Source organism: Sus scrofa, chromosome 14, assembly GCF_000003025.6.
Source record: "Sus scrofa isolate TJ Tabasco breed Duroc chromosome 14, Sscrofa11.1, whole genome shotgun sequence".
Classification (NCBI taxonomy): Eukaryota; Metazoa; Chordata; class Mammalia; order Artiodactyla; family Suidae; genus Sus; species Sus scrofa.
The window spans coordinates 53,940,520-53,960,421 of NC_010456.5; the positions used below are offsets into that span (position 1 = coordinate 53,940,520).

The 19,902-nt window shown below is 38.3% G+C and overlaps 1 protein-coding gene across 1 annotated transcript in view; it reads right to left on the minus strand.

Annotated features, from left to right (window-relative positions):
• Positions 1-19,902, minus strand: part of RYR2 (ryanodine receptor 2) — a 754,552-nt gene that overhangs the window by 288,380 nt on the left and 446,270 nt on the right. The window contains 3 exon segments of the mRNA XM_021072683.1: positions 7,037-7,184; positions 11,083-11,242; positions 19,406-19,489. Of these exon segments, the coding sequence (XP_020928342.1) occupies positions 7,037-7,184; positions 11,083-11,242; positions 19,406-19,489 (392 nt within the window).

Consider the following 19,902-nt stretch of genomic DNA (forward strand, 5'->3'; position numbering starts at 1 on the left):
TAATTTTGTTCACATTCAGCCCATTCTCCAAAGAGCCACAGAGTAATTCTTTTCAACAGAAAAATGTTCTGTTTCAATCTTGCCTTCTCTTCATTTCCTCCTACTGCTCAAACTCCATTCTACAATTGGCCATGCAAAGCCATTTGTAATCCTGCCCTGTACCTCCAAGCCTTTACAAATACTATTATCTCTGTCTGGAAAACATGAACGTGGCTGATTCCTCTAAATTTTACCTTAGCTTTGATGGCTTTAAAACATGTCTCCAAATATTATGTCACACTTCCCTTCAGGAAGTGTGGGCTTAAGTGTGTGATGCATTTAGTGATTCACTTAAGACTAACAGAATACGTAGAAGTCAATGTAACAAGCATTGAGTTTCCTCCTTGCACTCTCTCTTAGATTACTCTTTCTGGAGGGAGCCAGCTGCCATGCTTGAGGATCTCTATAAGGAGGTCTACATAACAAGGAACTGAGGCCTCTTGCCAACATCCAGAAAGGAACTGAGCCCTCTAACCAACAATTACAGAAGTGAGCTGTCTTAGAAGCAAATCTTCCAGCCCCACTGAAGTCTTCAGATGACTGCAGCCCTGGCCAACTTGATAGCAATTTCAAGAGAGGCTATTATCCTGAACCACCTGACTAACTCACAAATTCCTAACCACACAAACTTTGAAATAGTTACGGTTTGTTGATTTGAGCCAAATATTATATTTTAGGGGAAGTTTGCTACACAGCAATAGATAATTAACATACCTCCTTTATGAAGATTTCTCTGACACCACCAAGCTGGTTAAATCCTCTATGTTGTGATACTTGGGCATTATGTTTACACCGCAAAATGGTGTTGACAATTCAGACTACCTTCCCTACACATCCTAAAAGACGCATGTGGGCAAAACTGTTTCACTGACTTTTGAATCCCCAGAACTAGGCATAGCAGATGTTCAATAACACAGCAATGTATTAAAATCAAATGGGAATAGGGATGCTTTGAAATATGGTAGCAACATGAAACTGAAAGATGGATTTAGTAAATATAAGCTTTTTTCTTTCTTCTTGAAACTCACATAGGCCACAAGAAATTAGGTAACCATAAGAGAGTAAACATTGCCTCACAGAGGGGTTAACAAGATAAAATTATATTATGGTTATAAATAGTATAAAACACTGTGTATCATTGGAGTAACGTCTCATCTAGCAACATCTTATAATATACTTCTCACCAAAAATGAATATATCGGAGGTACCCGACAGAGTTTATGCCCATAATTAATAGTCATTGAAATATAATCAGCATTATTTTTCTCTGGCACATACTGCACACTTCTCTGTACAGGGTAAAATGTATTCCCCTTATATATTGACCATAATTAACTATTTCCTTGAAGACTCAAGGTTATTGTTAGAGACATCATTAATCACTTCTCTGAGCTATACAGCGAGTTTGTTTCTTTCCTGTTTCCTCTTTAATTAGCTGGCTGTCATCTGTAACTTTAGAACTGAGTCGGCCTGACAATAGCAGTACTCCATGTAATTTTCAATGAGTATCAGAAGGCAATGGTGTGGGGAGAACCTACAAATGTCGAGTAAATAACTTCTAAAATGTTTAAAATTAAGCAGAGCTGGGGAAGGAACAGAAGAATGGATAATAATATATTTATTAAGACACAGACATGCAATATATAATATTCATGTGGGAAGGAATGAAAATAAAATTTGAGGGTGTCAAATGGTTGATATGCCAGAGTTTAAAACCATGGGTAATTTCCCCCTCAAACCTTTATTATTATCCTTATAATATCCTTCCAACAGAAAAGATATAGATTGTCATCTCTCTTATCTAATACTCTTGAGGGAGACACAAAGGTCAGGAAATACAAAGTTAGAAAGAAGTGCAAAAACTTACAGGACTCTTATTAGGTGCTTATCATAGTCATATTAGGCATGTACCTAATAGAGTAGTTGAGTTATTATTATTATTATTATTATTATTATTTTTTTTAGGGCCATACCTGCTGCATACGGAAGTTCCTGGGCTAGGGGTTGACTCGGAGCTACAGCTGCTGGCCTATGCCACAGCAACATGGGATCTGAGCTGTGTCTGTGACCTACACCACGGCTCATGGCAATGCAGCATCCTTGACACACTGAGCGAGGCCAGGGATCATACCGCGTCCTCATGGATACTAGCTGGGTTTGTTTCCACTGAGCCACAAGAGAAATTCCATGAATCAAAAAATTTAAAAGTATGCAAAAACACTGGGCTATGTTATCACAAGTTTTTATTAATATATACTGCACATCTAAAATATTCACTTGTTCATTAAGTAGTACATTTAATAGGTTATCACAAAAGGGCTTGTGGGTTCATGAACCTAGGAGCTCTTAATCCTATGACTAATGACTGAAGTTCTCCACTGGATGCCAAGGTCACTAGGGGATATAAGATATTGGCCACACATGACTGTAACAGTTTACTCATAATAATCCACCACTGGTAATGTGGGAAGATAAACACATATCTGAAAGTTTACCCAAAAATTAAGATTAATCAACTCTTTAAAATATTTATAAAGTCAGTAAATCCCTAATAAGACTGATTATGGCAAAAAGAGAGAAATCAAACTATCAATATCAAGAATGAAGAGAGGTGCCACTACAGATCCTGCAGACGTTAAAGGGACAAGAAGACATTAGAACAACTCTATGGTAATTTAAATGGAGTAATTTACTGAAAAAATGTAACTTATCAAAACTGACATCAGAAGAAATAAGAAAGTCTAAATATCTCCCAAAGCCATTAAAGAAATTGTATCCATAATCAAATACTTTTCCTAAAGGATAAAACCCTAGGCTCAAATGGTTTCAATGATAAATTCTATAAAACATTTATGTAAGAAATATACAAAACTAACACAAATTTAGAAAATAGGGAGGGAACATTTCCTAACTTATGAGGCCAGTGTTACCCTGACATCAAAATCTGACAAAGACATTACAGGAAAAAAAAAAATTACATTATCAGTATTCCTATGAACACAGGCGCAAAAATCCTTAACAAAATAGCAAACAGAATCCAGCTATACGCAAAAAAGTACAATGTATCATGATCTAGTAGAGTTATCCTAGAAATGCAAACTTGTTTCAGCATTAAAAAAAATCAATGTTAGGAGATCCCTCATGGCTGTGTTTTAAGGATCCAGTGTCCTTACTGCTATGGCTCTGGTTACTAGTGTGGTGCAGACTCGATCCCTGGCCTAGGAACTTCCTTATGCCACAGTCGTGGCCAAAAAAAAAAAAAAAAATTATTCACAATGTTAGCAGAATCAAGTACAAAAGTATACAATCTTTAAAAATTTCAAAAAAAAAAAGCATGTGACAAAATTCAGCACCCCCTTCATGATAAAAGTTCCCAATAAATTAGGAATAGAAAGGAATTTCTTCAATGTGATAAAGGGCATTTATAAAAGAAAACCTATAGTTAACATTATACTTAGTGGTAAAACATTGAAAATTCTTTCCCTTAGGGTTAAGAATAAGGCAGGACAGCTTCTCTCACCATTTCTATTCAGCAGTGCCACTGTTTACAGGTTCAGTAAGTCAAGAAACCAAAAATGGCATGAAAAGTGAAACCGTTAAAACTATTTTTCTTTCTTTTCTTCTTTTTTTTTTTTTTTTTTTTTTTGGTAGACCTCATAGTTTTAGGTAGAAAATCCTACAGAATTTACAAACAACAACAACAAAAACTCACAAAAAGCAAAACAGTAAGAAGTGGTAGATAACTTCAGCCTGATCACAAGGGTATAAAATCAATATATAAGTACAATGAAAAATAGTTTCAAAAGATCTGACATATGTAACAGATAATAGATAAGACCTCTACTCTGAAAGCAACAAAACAGTTTTGAAATAAACTGGAGAAGACCAAAATAAATGGAGAAATGTACCCTATCTATGAATTGGGAGCCTATGTATTGTTAAAATGCTGATTTTCCACCAATTTAAAATTCAACTATAATTCTATGAAAATCAAATTCCCAAGCTGAATCTAATGTATACAGAAATGCAAAGGAGAAAGGAGAGTGAAAAAAAAACTTAAAAAAGAATAAAGAAGTTAGGACTGACCTAACCTGATCTTAAGATTTTTTTTATCAAGGTGACCTATTTACTTAAGGATAGACATATAGATCAATGGTACAGAAGGGTCAACAGGTATCTACAAAGGTGCCAACTTTATTGAAACTACAATAAGATATGATTTCACATCTACTAGAAGAGCTAAAATCAGAAAGATTCATTACCAATCTTTAGCCAGGATGTAGGAGCAATTGTTCCCTCTTATATTGGTCATGGGGGTAAATCAGCAGAACTATTTGAAAGTTTCTTGTAAAGTGAAATGTACATTTATCCTATGATCCAGAAATTTTACTTCTATTACCCTAAAAGAAATGAAAGTATAAATCTGCATAAAGACTAGTCTACAAATATTCATAGTAGTCTTATTCATAATAGTCAAAAACTACAAACAACCCAAATCTATATCCACAAGAATGGATAAAAAATTGTGGTTTATTAGTAGAACAGAATGCTACTCTGTGATACATATAAAGACATGGAGGATCATAAAAGTAGTTATGTTGAGCAAAAGAAGGTAGATAAAAAATAAAACACTACAGTGGTTACATTCATGCAAAGTATAAGAAGGGGCTAAATTAATCTATGATGATAGAATTTAGACAGCGGTTACTTTTCAGGGATAGAGGGAACTTTCTGTGATGAAGAAAATGTTTCACATGTTGCTTTGGGTACTGGTTCCTCTTGTCTATACAACTATCAAAATGTAACAAATTGAACACTGAAGAACTATGCATTCTATGATGTGTAAATAATACCTTGATTTTAAATTATTTTAAAACAACAATTAGCACTGAAGGCTTATTCTACACCAAGCAGGTGTAGAACTCTTCCCAACAGCTATGTCTTGGTTTAGAAGGCTTTATTGTTTACTTCCATCCCAAGAGTCATGTGGACGGCAAGCACTTTAAGACAGGCATGTTTTCTGTATCCTGTATACCTAGTAGTACCTGCTTCAAAATAAGAGTCTACCACATAGAGAACAGATTTGTGGTTGCCAAGGGGGACAGGTGAGGGAGTGGGAGGGACTGGAAGTTTGGGGTTGGTAGATGCAAACTATTACATTTAGAATAGAGAAGCAATGAGGTCCTGCTGTACAGCTTAGGGAACTATGTTCTGTTTCTTGGGATAGAGCATGACGGAAGATAATATAAGAAAAGGAATGTATATACACATATGACTAGGTCACTTTGCTGTACAGCAGAAATTGGCACAAAACTGTAAATCTACTATACTTTAATAAAAAATATAACAGTCGGATGAGAAAAAGTAAGACTCTACCAAATATTTGTTGCTATAAAGCTGGCCTCAAGCTAAATAAGAAATTACATTATGATTATAGATATTATTGTTAAAAGTAGATATCTAATTTTATTTGCAGCAAATATAAGGATTCAGTAAGTACTAAGAGCTGTTGAGATGCTAACTACACACTGATTCAATTCAAAGCACTGAGCTCTGGGGCTAAGAAACTGCCTCTCTCATTCAGTAAATGAGAAGACACAGAAGTCTCTCAATCTCAGTTTCCTCATCTGAAAAGTGAGCATAATACACAGACCATCCTTGAAGAGTTACTGTAAAAATTAAATAATACTTGTGAAGATCTTATAAGCACTTATTAGACATGATAAGCTCTATATAAATACTACCTATTATTACTACTTCAGGCTGAATTCCTTTGCACAGATGCTATTCTGAACATATTAATCATGAGAGACTACCTGACACAGATTTTAAAAACTTTCTATCCAAAATTATACAATGTAACATCCTAGACTCAGGTCATTTTTGCCAGCTTTAAAATATAGATATTTATACCAATTTAAACTGCAGGAGCAAAGGATTAAGGAGTTGATCATCTCACACCATACTCTTAAAAATAATTATTTAAAGGAAATGTGTTCTTTATGAAACCTTTAAAAACCCATTAAGGGAGTGCCCTATTGACTCGGTGAACCCACTGAGGATTCAGCAATGTCACTGCAACAGTGTGGATTTGATCCCTGGCCGTGGAACTTCCACATGCTCTGAGTGTGGCCAATAAATAAATAAACCACATTTATTCACCACAAATTTATCAAGTGCCTATTTTAGAGTGTTTTCCTTCCAGCAAAATATTGCATGAATTAATTAATATTGCCAATGAGCAAGAATATAAATAGTGAAGGTTTGGGAAACACCAGCTCTCACTATAGCTTTACTCCCACAAACAACTAAAACAAGTTCTTTTTTTTTTTGTAATAAACTCCTGTTTGGTCATTTATTAAGTTTCAAATTATAATTGTAGCAAAGGCATGTTTCCACAGGTCTTAAAAACACACAAACAAGCTTAAGTTCCACAAAGCCGGAAGTTTGCCTGTTTAACAGATTAAAAGCACCTAGCATGGTGGTATTTGTAGAATGAACTTTATCACATATAATTCTTTTTTTTTTTTTTTTTTTTTATGGCTGCACCCACGGCATATGGAACTTCCCAGGCAGGGATCAAATATGAGCTGCAGCTGCAACCTATGCCACAGATGTGGCAACGTCAGCTCCTTTAACCCACTGCACCAGTTGGAGATTAAACCCAAGCCTCCACAGCATCTCTTTTGAAAGAGAGCAAGATGGGTGTTGGGGTCAGCATCAGAAGCACAGAGTTAACTGTTCCCTCAAAGTCTTTGGGAAGGTAAATCCATCTCCTCCCCCTTCAGAATCACCACAGGCCTGAGCCACTCACTCTACTGAGAGATGATCTAATCCTTAAAGGGTCCTTCAGGACAAACGTGCTCCAAGCCACTGGCCTAATCTACATGCTTAGACTGAGGGACTCTAGCTTTTACTCTCCCCTTCTTTTATACACTTGGCTTTAAAGAATGACATCAGTTTACAATGGGAGGAGAATCCAGTAAGATGAAAATACCATGATCTTGATCGGGCGCCTCCAGGTTGTAGCCGTACCCCAGCAGTGTGCGCACAGCCTCTCGGAGGCTGTCCTTATTTGATTTCTTGGTTCGGTCATCTAGAAGGGCATAGGGAACGAGGCGAGGATTTCTTCTATTCTTTACATCCTGTGGGAAGACAAAAGGCACAAGATCATCAAAGCGCCATCCACTGTGTTTGGAAATGAGACAGCCACCAAAGACATCAAAGTATAAAAAGTGTCCCAAAGTTGACACTGTGCCTTCCACCTTCCCTTTGTCATCACAGGCTGCAGGAGCTACTGAAATACTACTGGTGTAAAAGGGTTAATCAAATGACTGCATCCATTTAAAAGAAACCCTCTCCCTGAGCACAAAAGGTAAAAGTAAAAGCAATAACAAAAGCCAGCTTTAAGGATCGAAATAACCACCTTCCATCCCCCATGGGCTAACTTGGAGAACACATCATTTTCTTGCCAACTTGCCTGACAGGTCTTTGTTATAAGAAGAGCCTAATTAGTACCTGTCATCTGATTTCTGAGCCAATAGAAAACAGTAGGTTGCTGTTCCTTCTTCAGAGAAAAGTCAGTGCATAGAAGGCCATCCCATGGCCTCAAATAGTTGGAAAAAAATGCATTAATTTGGCTCCAACAACTGGTGAAACCAGGTAGCACTGGGAGTACTGAAATAACAAACCTCACAATCTGCCTTTCATACAAGAGGCTCCAAGCTTAAAATGTGATTAAAGAAGTTCCTGCCATGGCACAGTGGGTTAAGAATCTGACTGCAGCAGCCCAGGTTGCTGTGGAGGTGTGGGTTTGATTTCCAGCCCTGCGCAGTGGGTTAAAGGATCCAGCATTGCCACAGCTGTAGCGTAGATCCAGCATTGCCACAGCTGTAGCGTAGATTGGAGGCTCGGATTCATTCCCTGGCCTGGGAACTTCCATATGCCCGTGGATGTGGCCATAAAGTAAAATAAAAAAATTTAAAAATAAAATGTGATTAAAATAGAGTTGACCAAATGAGAAGCTATCTCATGATCTCAGCAAAAGGATACCTAGCTGAAGACTAAGTACAAAACTTACTCTCATGGGAGGCAGAGATGTACCAATTGTTGCAAGACTTTAGGGCTCTAACACTTAAGAAATTACTTCTTTCCTTTCACTCCCTGCTGCAGGTTTGGTCAAACTTTACATCTTTCACAAGGCATCCTCAGTTCTCACTTTACCTTAGCAGGAAGAATGGGGAGGCTGTGGACATCCCCAAACCTCTAAAAAATAAGCTATGTGATGGACAAGGTTTGTGCTGGCTGGGTGGGAGCAAAGGCAACCGTTTCCTACTTCACGCCCCCGCCCCCCCCCCCGCAGCAAATCAGTACCTTATTGTGACTCCATGACCATCTATGGACACCTGGAGACCAAGTCATCTGGGCTGCTTGTCAAGGAACCCCCCCCCAAAGCCACCCTCAAATAAAACAAGGAACATCAGCAGAGTGCCCACCCTGCCAACGAAGCTTAAAGACACATTACCCAGCATTCTCCTCTTCCAACATGGTTGCTGCCCCACGACTTTTCCCATATAGAAATCAGAAGCCTCTGAGGATCACTCTGGAAATGGGGTCCTGGGGGTCTTGACTGTTAAAGGAGCTGCCCTGGGTTTCCATGCATATGAGTGCTTGAAATCAAGGGTGCAAGAGAGACAGAGCAGAGGGAACTGAAGCAAATGCCTGCTCTTGGGGAGTTTACAATCTAATTTGGAACGAGATGATGTTAAGAAGAGGGTGATAAAAAAGTAAGGACAGCACTCATTCAGATAACCCAACAAACCTGTGCTGTCAGTGGGGAAGAGGAACCCAAGCAAATGCCTGCTCTCAGGGAGTTGACGATCTCCTTCAGAACCAAGTGATGTTAAGAAGAGGGTGATGAAAAAGTAAAGACCATGCTCATTCAGCTAACCCAGCAAAACCTGTGCTGTCAGTGGGGAAAGCGGTGGAGGGATGGGGTGGGAGCTGGGAGTGGAATGGAGAAATGGGTCAAAGGAGAGCTTTGGCCAGTTCAGACAGAGCCCTGTGTTTTCATGAGGTGAACCCATGCACGAGGAAGAAGCACCCTCCAGGAAGAGGTGGGCACCAGGGGCCCTGGTTTGTCCCACAGAGCCATGCCATCTGCACAAGTGAGCGCCCCTTGCCAGAGAGCCAATGGGAACTCCTCATCCTACCCTTGGTATAAGGTTCAGGTGTACACACACACACACAAACACATTCACGCATCTCAAACACCCCCCCACACACATATCTACACATCTACAACACCCCCCCCACACACATACACACACATCCACACAAACACAAAGAAACACATAAACACAACTATACACACAACACATACACTCATCTACAACACACCCACACATACACACAAATGCTTATGTGGACAACCTCATCAGTTACAACCAGTTTAATTCAATATAAAAATACCTTATCCTTTTATGAGACAAATCAAGGCTACGCAAATTTTCTTTAGCCTTCCAAATGACAAAGGTCACCGGCTCAGAAGGATTTTGGAAATGTAATTTTCAAACCAACATTTCACCTTTATACTGATTCACAACCTAAGCTTATAAGTAACCATCCACTTTTTTTTTTTTTTTTGTCTTTTTGCCTTTTCTAGGGCCGCTCCCGCAGCATATGGAGATTCCTAGGCTAGGGGTCTAATTGGAGCTGTAGCTGCTGGCCTACGCCACAGCCACAGCCACACCAAATCCGAGCCACGTCTGTGACCTGCACCACGGCTCACGGCAACACCGGATCCTTAATCCACAGAGCAAGGCCAGGGATCGAACCTGCAACCTCATGGTTCCTAGTGGGATTCGTTTCCTCTATGCCACGACAGGAACTCCCAATTCCTGAAAAATCTTTAAGTAAAGGCACCACCCAAGAGGAGCTGGTGAGAAGCCTTGTGAAAAAGAAAAGAACAATGTGGGGTCTGGAGGGAAAAGGCTCAATCTCGGCCTGGTCCTGTAACCTGTGTAGCATTGGACAAACTGCTCTAAAGTTCCCAGCACATCATATGTGACTTGAGAATAAAAACTGTTCATCCTTCAGGAACTATCGCAAGAGTTAAAGAAGAAAATAATGTGAAATTCTAGGCATAGTGTCTGGCATCTAATAATAATAGCCAACTGTTCTATAGTATCTGTTAGGTGCCATGCACTGGTGTAAGCCTTTTTTATGCATCTGTTTTTTGAGGCTCAATAATTTAGTGAGGAGGAAAACAGTGGCACAAAGAGAACTGAATTTAAGTAACCTCCTCAAGGTCACACAGTCACTAAGAGGCAAGGCTAAACATTGCTGTAATTGCTGTGCTATGCCGCCTCAATATGTACCCAATGACTCTTAATTACTCCTGTGAGCCACCACCGATAGAGATCCATGATTCTGAAATCCAAAAAACTCTGAAAGATCATTTTTTACTAAGTTGAGCAAAAACTCAATTGGTGACAAAACACAGTCTGAACTGATGCCAGGCTGGTGACAGTCTTCGTTTCTCCCTCCCAGTACCATCACGTCTACATGGCATGACAAGGGTCATTTCCACTAGTCTGCTGTGGGGTGTGCTAGGTTACATACTCATGTCACCATTCTGAAAATCAACAAATACCTGGATTCTGAAATTCATCCTGCCCCAGGGGTTTTAAATCAGAAGTCATGGACCTTTTTTATTATTAGTGTACCTCAATCTTCTCATATGTCAGAAGTTTCTCCTAAAAGACAATTTTGGAGAGAGAGATGCCACAATTTTGGAGACAGAGATTATACATCAGTGGTCTGGTGATGTTCACTCTGCCCTCACGGTAACAACCAGACCGAAGGTGGTCTGACTTCTTGTGTCCAGGGCTGAACAGGTGCTGCAGTGCATATGTACATTAAGATAACCATACGAGGTGGGTTTTACAACAGTCATGATTTAATCACCCCAGTTACAAATTACGCTAATTCCCCTTTAAATCAACGTCAGCCGATGTGCTGGAGATCTCTGTTCCTATGTACCTGTTGGATGCCATAGGTCCAGCCCTGCCGGATTCGATCTCGGGCCCACACGTTATGAGCATTTTCTGCCAGTTTGTCCACCATCGCTTCCTGAGATGGGGTGAGTTTGATAAAGCTCAGGTCCATTGGGGCAGGCTTGTATCCACTTGTCAGCTGGTAACTACAAAGCAAAGAAAAGCAAAGCAAAAGACATATATAATGAGCCTGTCCAAAAAAAGCCAAGGTTTAAAAATCTCTATAATAGTCTTTTAATTCCAATTGTTCCTAATTCATATTGTTATAAACCACTGTGGTGACTAGTGGGCACTTTTCACTGAAGCTAAAAACTCATCAGGTGGAAAGGCCACATCATCTTTATGTTTTCATTTTTATGCCAGTAAGACAGAAATGAGAAAATCCTATCTCTTAAAGTGTATCATTGTTTGCGATCCCAACAGTTGAGGATTTTGTACAGCATAAATCAAAGTATTGGTAATCGATTAAAAAGTTTGATGACTTTCTCTTCATGTTAAGACCTTGTTCTTCCTCAACATTTACATATTACATTAATGTAATATCTGTCTCAGAAATCTGTGTAACCTTTCAGATACTGGCTGTTCATTACAGGAAAATTTGAGTGCATTTATATAGTATTTCCCTATTGCCATTCCTACTTCCATAATTTCAGAAGCCTCTAGCTAAGCCAGAGACTAGGAAATCCCAGGCATATAATTAACTAAAATATGATTAAGACCTGGATTTTCGGGAATTCTTACCGGTAACTATTTCCACACTTTAAGCTGGAGAGAAAAGGTAATAAAATAACTATAGGTTTTAATCTTTTGAAAGAAATATAAAATTGAAAATATAAAATTTTCAACACATATATGAGGGCAATAGGACTGCTCTGCTACACACACACGTGCATACACACAGCTGTCTCATTCTATTTAACTACAGAGATTGACAGAAAGCTTATTTTATAGCTGCTTCTCTTTCATTCTCTGCCATTGTTGTGTCCCCTATAATCAACTATGCCTTGAGGTCAGAATATGTTTCTGATCCATTTTTCTAACTGTCATCACACTTAAAAGAGTGCACGGCAGAGAGGAGCCTTTCAATTTACAGTTTTTGAAAGAATTAATGTTATTTACAAAATGAATATAAAGAGATATGCATCTACATCTCAAAGATTCTCCTTTGGTGCAAACCAAGAAAAGAAAATTCACCAGACAGCTAAGATAAAAAAAAATTATCAGAACATGCAAAAATGTTCTTTAAGGGAAAACTATAAGTAATCATTCTTCTTTTAATTATTCTCGGCTATGGCTGGCATGATTATAAGGTAAGATCCTTAACATCAGGGAGTTGAACTGCTTTGTTCCTAGCTAGCCCCAGAGCCTAGAATACTGCCTGAGACATGGCAGATATTCAGTAAAAACTTGTTGAATGAATCCATGTATTACAGCAATAAATAATTTAAGGTTGAATAAAGTTGATTTTACCTTAATTACTCCAACTTCCTGATGTCTTTTATTTGTAAATGATTTATCCACAAGCAAAAGTTTTAGAAACTATTTTGTTTAAGTAGATCAAGATTGGCCTAGCAATTGCAAAACTATGGCTAATTACTGCCTGATGTCACTCCATTTCTATCTACAAGCTAAATTTATAGACATGATATTTTGTTCTGTTTTAAATCAGGACACTGCATGTTTGGGTAAAAAAATATTTTTTTGTTATTTTCTATAATGAAGCCACATTGGATTTTTAATCACTCATATAAATCACTACATTTTATGGAATTTTGATGTTTAAATGGACACTCTGTCAACTGTAAGCATATGCAAGTTCTCACTGGGAAAACATTTTCTTCAAGAAAGGGCTCTCAATACATTTCAAATGCAATGTCTAATTTCCAGTGGTACTGATCCCTCCTAGCTGTCACAGAGGATACATATATGGTCAAGTTTTGAAACTAATCTATGAATAATTGATAAGAACCTAGTGAGGGATATGTGTATGATGAAAGAAGAAAGATCCTGCCCCTGAAACCAATTTTAATGGTTGATTTACCAGCAGTGTCTTCTATGGAATGGGGAGGAATTTCTGAAGGGTATTTTCTATAAACAATTACAGAGAAGGTCTACTAATATATAGCAGAATTCCACATTCCACTACATGCCTCTGATATGTACATACAGTATATGTATATACTACAGGGTAACATTGGTATAAGCATTTCTCTTTATTTTCTAAACTTTCCTATTCCTATATAGACTACCTACTAGAGATGCTTTAACTTGTGATCACAATGAAAACCAACAGAGATGTATTTGCATCAGTTGATTTGAAATAGCATAATAATTAGTTTACACTCATTTTCAGATATAGACTATGATTCATTTCACTTGCTTTTCTTCAGAACCCTGTGCAAGAAAGAATTTAAAGTGGTTCTTTTAAATGGCTAATAATTCCATGCAAATTAAAGTAACTAATTCCGATTTCACCTGAGCCTTATTTCCACAGTTACACTTCATATCATCTTCTACGGTAAAAATAAATATAAATATCTTTGAAATCCAGACTTCAACCTCAGTAGGTTGATAAAAATGCTGACATCATGAATGCTTTAACCAGTGGTGTCAATCATGATTTTAGAGAGCATTTTTCAGTTTGTAAAACATGACAAAAGAATCAAACCACTATACCAAAGGAGATTTTTTAAAAATGTATGTAAATGTTCTTTAGCACATAATGCCCATTTAATTTTATTAACACAATTTAATTAGGGATATAAAGATCAACCAGGAGTTCCCTGGTTGCTCAGTGGGTTAAGGACCTACCATTCTCATGTTTTGACTCTGGTTATCTCTATGCCGCAAATTCAATCCCTAGCCTGGGAACGTCCACATGCCAAAGGTGTGGCAAAAAAAAAAAATCAACTTCTAATACAAACTATTTTTTTGTGACTGAAAAAGAACACAGAACAAAGCTTTTGAATGAAGTGTTATTGACATGAAACTTGGGAACTAAATGGCTTCAAGCAACATTTTAGATTGACTTCCAGAAATTTAAAAGAACTAAGGGAAAGACTGCTACAACATTTCTTTAAAAATAGAATTTTGTAGCCCAAATAATAGGGAAAAGTCATATCATTAGTAATTATACTAATATAAAATATGTAATAGCTCATATTAAAGGCATCTATATATTACATTCTACCTTCTCAAGCTTCTTGGGAAAATTCTGCCAAAATAAGTCAACAGATTTCTTTCTCCTTAAATATATTCACCTACTAGGTGTTGCTATTTTTTCCTTTAATATGCAAAGCTATGGTGCAAGCAATCATTTTGCAAAGTCAGGTTATGAGGAATATATATTATATTCAACAAATATATTCAATACATTCATTCCCAAAGTATTAAAACTCTTGTAGTTACTAGTTCTTAGTTTTATTTTGATGTAGTATATAATGCAATAATTTTTTTAAAAGAGATTACTAAATTACAGAAAATCTCTCGGCTTCCATTTCCTTACTGTAAAATTTCTTTTTAACACTTCTTTGCCTCGGGGTGTGTGTGGGGGGGAACTGGCAAGATGCCAGTTTCACTGACATCAAAATACCAAAGATGTAAATAAAAACATGATAATACTTGGCTCTGCTGATGAACTGTCATGTTAAGCAGCAATTCAATTTTACGCTTCCTTCTCACCTGACCCACATTTTCTCCTAATTAGGAATTCTCAACGAGCCTTTTGAAAAAGTGTTCAGTATAATATCACTGAAGGGCCAATTAAAGCGGTGCAACAAAAATGGGGCAGGATACCAAAAACACGAAGGAACATGCCTTTTCTTTTTCCCCCAGCCTCTCACACCTCTCAGGCTGACTTGTTTAGTATGAATCAGGTTAAATGAAGCTTGGACGTCATTATGCTCATGAGATGTGAGATAAACATGAAAAGATTATGTCCAAGTTCAGTGGATGTTCGCTGTAAATTTCAATACCAAATCAGCCCTTCAAGTACCTTGAACAAATGGGAAAATCTCGGATGACTGCACACCAGAGATATTAGGAACACGTTTGGCTGGAAGCACATCAACTAAAAATGAATACTGGGCTGACATTCGCACAGAAAGAAGACATATACAAGGAATATACAAAATTTCTTCTCTAGAAAACAAATACAAAAGAAAAACTGCAGTGTAGAAATTAGAAGGGAAAAAGCGTAGGGATCAATTTCTCCTACTACATCATTTCTTCTTTTTGTTTTGAAATAAACATGTAATACGATGATATACCCTGTACCTCTCCCACATCTAAAAATTTTTTTTGCTCTAAGCCCTTCCTGTAGCCCACAGCCTCTTTGAAACAAAACCATGCAAAGATCATTTCCAGAGAGAAAAAAAATGAAAAAAAAATTCTTGAGGATTTTTTAAATAGGCTTTGAAAATTCACTGCACAGACAACAGTCCTTAGAGAAAGGCCTTCTGATATTAAAAGTTCCACTCCAAAGGACCTTATATGATGGGGCCTAAAGGAAGACCAGGTAAAGAGCCTAGTTTTACCAGCTCCAGACAGGCTGAAGTTTCCAGAGCTGAGAGGAGAGGAGAGTAAGCTGGAAGCCAGGGCTCTCCACCCTACCCCCCACCCCTCACCCCCCAGCTCAGATGGAGACCAGATAGGTGCCAAAATCCACCGGGAACTTCTGTCTTGCTTACCAGATTGGACCCAGGAAGGTGGCCAGGTTCCAAGAGCTCCCACACCCAAATCCTTGTACAGCACGGTTTTAGGAGAATAGGTTTGGCAACAAACCAAGTTGCCAGGCAACTGTCCCTCCTCCCTCCCTCCACCAGGGAAGCCTGCGCTCCCCAGGCGGCCAGAGAGAGCCTCCTAAAGAAGCAGGAATGAAGCTGAAGGAAGAGCAGGGACCTGGGGGACTCAGCAAGAGGAGGAGGAGAGCCTTGGTACATGGTCCAAAGGTGAGTCAGAAAAACACGTCTCAGAAGCCAACAGAAGTGAATGAGGTCAATTAACAAAAACTCTCCTTTGATCAAATGGAGATCTCTGAGCCCTCTTTGTGACCTCGTCTCTGACCTTGGGCTCTGTCCTTGTTCCACTTAATCCAGTTTTAGCAAGAATCCAGCTGGATGGTTCAGTGGAAAGCCTCTGCCCTTGAAGCCATCACATTCCTCATCCTGACACTTGATATCCTCCCACTCTGGTCTGCCTTCAGCAAGCATCCTATCATCCCTGATGTTTCTTCTCAGCAATTCCACATTCACTAACTCACCCCTACCCCCTGCCACTCCGGTCCTTGGCCACAAATCTCTGCTCATCCTTGCTGTATATGAATACTGAGGTCTCTCTCTTCCTCTACCGCTATAGTTTCTGGATAAAATTTGCCTTTATAGCTTTAACTTCTGTCTGGCTCTCTTTGACATAATTCAGTCTCTAACAGCAAACTCAAAGGAAAAATGCCTAAGGGCCCACTGTCCCCACCCTGTCAGGTGAGAATCCTAAACATATGAAGCCCTGAGAGTAAGAAGCAGGTAAACCTTGAATTCACACTCAATAACAAATATCCATTCTGTGTTTGAACGTCTCAGGCCCTGTTCTAGGAACCAATCACTGAATAATATGGGCAATCTATATTTTTACAGAAATTATATTTAGATGAAGAATCAGGCAGTAAACAAAATGAACATAAAATAATAGTATGTTAGACCATGTAAGTGCTAGGAGGAAAAATCGAGTAGAAAAGGGGGCATGAGAGGAAGTATAATTTAAAATAGGGTGCCATATCTTCTTTACCCAATAGAATACTACTCAGCCATAAAAAAGATGAAATAATGCCATTTGCAGCAAAATGCATGTACCTAGAGATTATCATACTAAGTGAAGCCAGACAAAGACAAATATCATAATGATATGGCTTATATATGGAATCTAATAAAAATGACACAAAAGAACTTATGAAACAGAAACAAACATAACAGATTGCAAAACCAATCTTATGGTTACCATAGATGAGACTGCAGAGGAGGAGGGAGGAATTTGGAGGGTGGGAATAACATATACACAGTACTGTTTAAAAAAGATGATTAATGAGAACCTGCTTACACAGAGGAAAATCAACTCAATAGTTTATACCAACCTATATGGGAAAAAAAGAATGGATACATTTAATGGATGACTGATTCACTTTGCTATACACCTGAAACTAACACAACATTGTAAATCAACTATACTCCAATAAAACTAAATAAAACTTTTTTTAAAAAACAGGGTGTGAGAAGTTTTTAAAATATGAGGTAGAGAAAGACTGCTTTCAAAAAATGACATCTGAATCAAAACTTAAAGGTGAGAATAAACTCAGAAAACAGTGATCTAATGGAGTTTTCACTGACCAGACTAGGATTAAATTTTCACTATCAAGCTGCATTCTGGCTACAAAACCCATTAGGTTTAAATATGAAGTTAAGTTCAAGGAGAGAAAATGAAGAACATTATATACCAGCACATTTAAAAATGTGTGGTCTGTGAGATTTACTCACTACACATAAAAGGAGTATATAAATATTTTTTTTTCCTCACAGTCACAGTGCCTCATCATTAGAGAAAAATTCCAGCTGCATTTGTAACACTCTTTTTCATTTAGGTAAATATTTACATAAACTGGTATTTCACAAGCATGTGCTTGTGCCTATAGGCATGGTATAAATATGGGTCTGCACACTCAGGATCCATCTGAGCATTCATTTCAGAGATTCATTTTAAACTCCTATATACCTACATGCAACAAGATCATTCTTAGCCTTTTATATGCACCAATATGCCTGACAGATTCCATTTACTTGTCCACATCCCATCACTATAAAGGCTTCACAGCATCAGGGGTTAGAAAGGGATGCAGAAGGGAGGGAATTTAGCACTAATATTAAACACCTCTCAGGTGATTTTAATGTGCCTTTTCACAACTCAACACTACCTCTTATTTCCCAGTGATATATACAAGCAACCAGTTTCTGACCTGTGTTGATTTAATAACAATTAAGTGCTAATGAAAAGTTTGAGTAAAAGGCACTGGTCATCAGACAAGAATTTTATTTTCATTTGAACCTTTAGATTTGTTAAAAATATCAATGACTCGGGGATATTAGATATTGAGAACCCACAAGATCTGGGTATGGATTCCTTTTCAGTTGCATTTTTTTTTTTTTATTCCCATAGCAATTGAACTCTGCTCATCAAAGTCTGCTGTGGGTCCAGGGTTTAAGTTTACAATAGATGTTGGAAGATTTATGAATTTAAGAATAGACAATTGGAGTTCCCATCGTGGCTCAGTGGTTAATGAATCCGACTAGGAACCATGAGGTTGCAGGTTCGATCCCTGGCCTTGCTCAGTGGGTTAAGGATCCGGTGTTGCCATGAGCTGTGGTGTAGGCCAGCGGCTACAGCTCCAATTGACCCCTAGCCTGGGAACCTACATATGCCCTGGGAGTGACCCAAGAAAAGGCAAAAAGACAAAAAAAAAAAAAAAGAATAAACAATAATGTGTTGTGCCATTCAACTGCCTGCTGGTTTGAGAGGAGGGTGAGGAGGAAAAGAGAGAAAAGGAGAATAGATCTCACCATGATTCACCTCTTCTACAAAAGACCTGAAGGATTTTAAGTGAAATGATTTGTATCATCAGAAAAAGCTAACGCTCACATTGCCTGTCTTCAAGTAGGGAATGTTAGACATAATTCTGATAACCTTTGAGCCTATGTGCATCCTTAAATCTGAAATATGTTTCTTAGCATATAGATGGGTCTTGTTTTTGTATCCATCCAGCCACTCTGTATCTTTTGAATGGTGAATTCAGTCCACTCACATTTAGGGTGACTACTGGTACTTGAGGGCATACTAACAGCCATCTTAAAAATTGCTGTGTGCTTGCTATTTTTATCTCCATAGTTTCTTTTTCTCTGTCCATGTATACTTCTGTAAGTTCATCATTTTCCACACTAGTATGCTCTCTTTTCCCTTTCTCTGTCTTTGTAAATTCCTTTTAGGTTTTTGTCTTGTGGTAACTTTGGGAATTACATAAAATGCTGAATGGGTGAAAAAGTCCATTTTAGGTGGATAGCAACTCATCTTTGAAAGCCTCTAAAGGCTCCATCTTTTATTCCTCCCTTTTATATTATAGACTTGATGTAGTCCCTAGCATCACAAAAGCAAGTTTACATATTGAATTGCATACATATAAGCAAGGCGCCTAGGTCTCTGTCAGGAGTTATACGGGTACAATAACACTAGAGTAATGCACAGCCTATTTAATTGCTTAGAATTCAACTTACTTCTTGGGCAGTTTCATTTTTTTCACCTTTTCTTCAGCATGTTCGTCCGATATGCCCACATGACATCCTAGTGCCAACAAGGTCCTGGAAAACAAAACCAGAATAAGCTGTAACAATTCTTTCCCAGAGTCCAGCACAACAGCAGCTGGGAAGGAGGTGTAACAGGCCACCTTGAACGCAGAAAGGTCTTTTGTTTCATAACAAAAGGAGGAGTTCCCATCGTGGCTCAGTGGTAATGAATCTGGCTAGTATCCATGAGGACACGGATTCGAACCCTGGCCTTGCTCAGAGGGTTAAGGGTCTGGCATTGCCGTGAGCTGTGGTGTAGATCGCAGATATGGCTCAGATCTGGCATTGCTGTGGCTGTGGTGTAGGCCTGCAGCTACAGCTCCAATTGGACTCCTCGCCTGGGAACTTCCATATGCCATGGATGGGGCCCTAAAAACAACAACAACAACAACAAAAAAAAAAAAAAAAAAAAGAAGAAAGCAAACTTA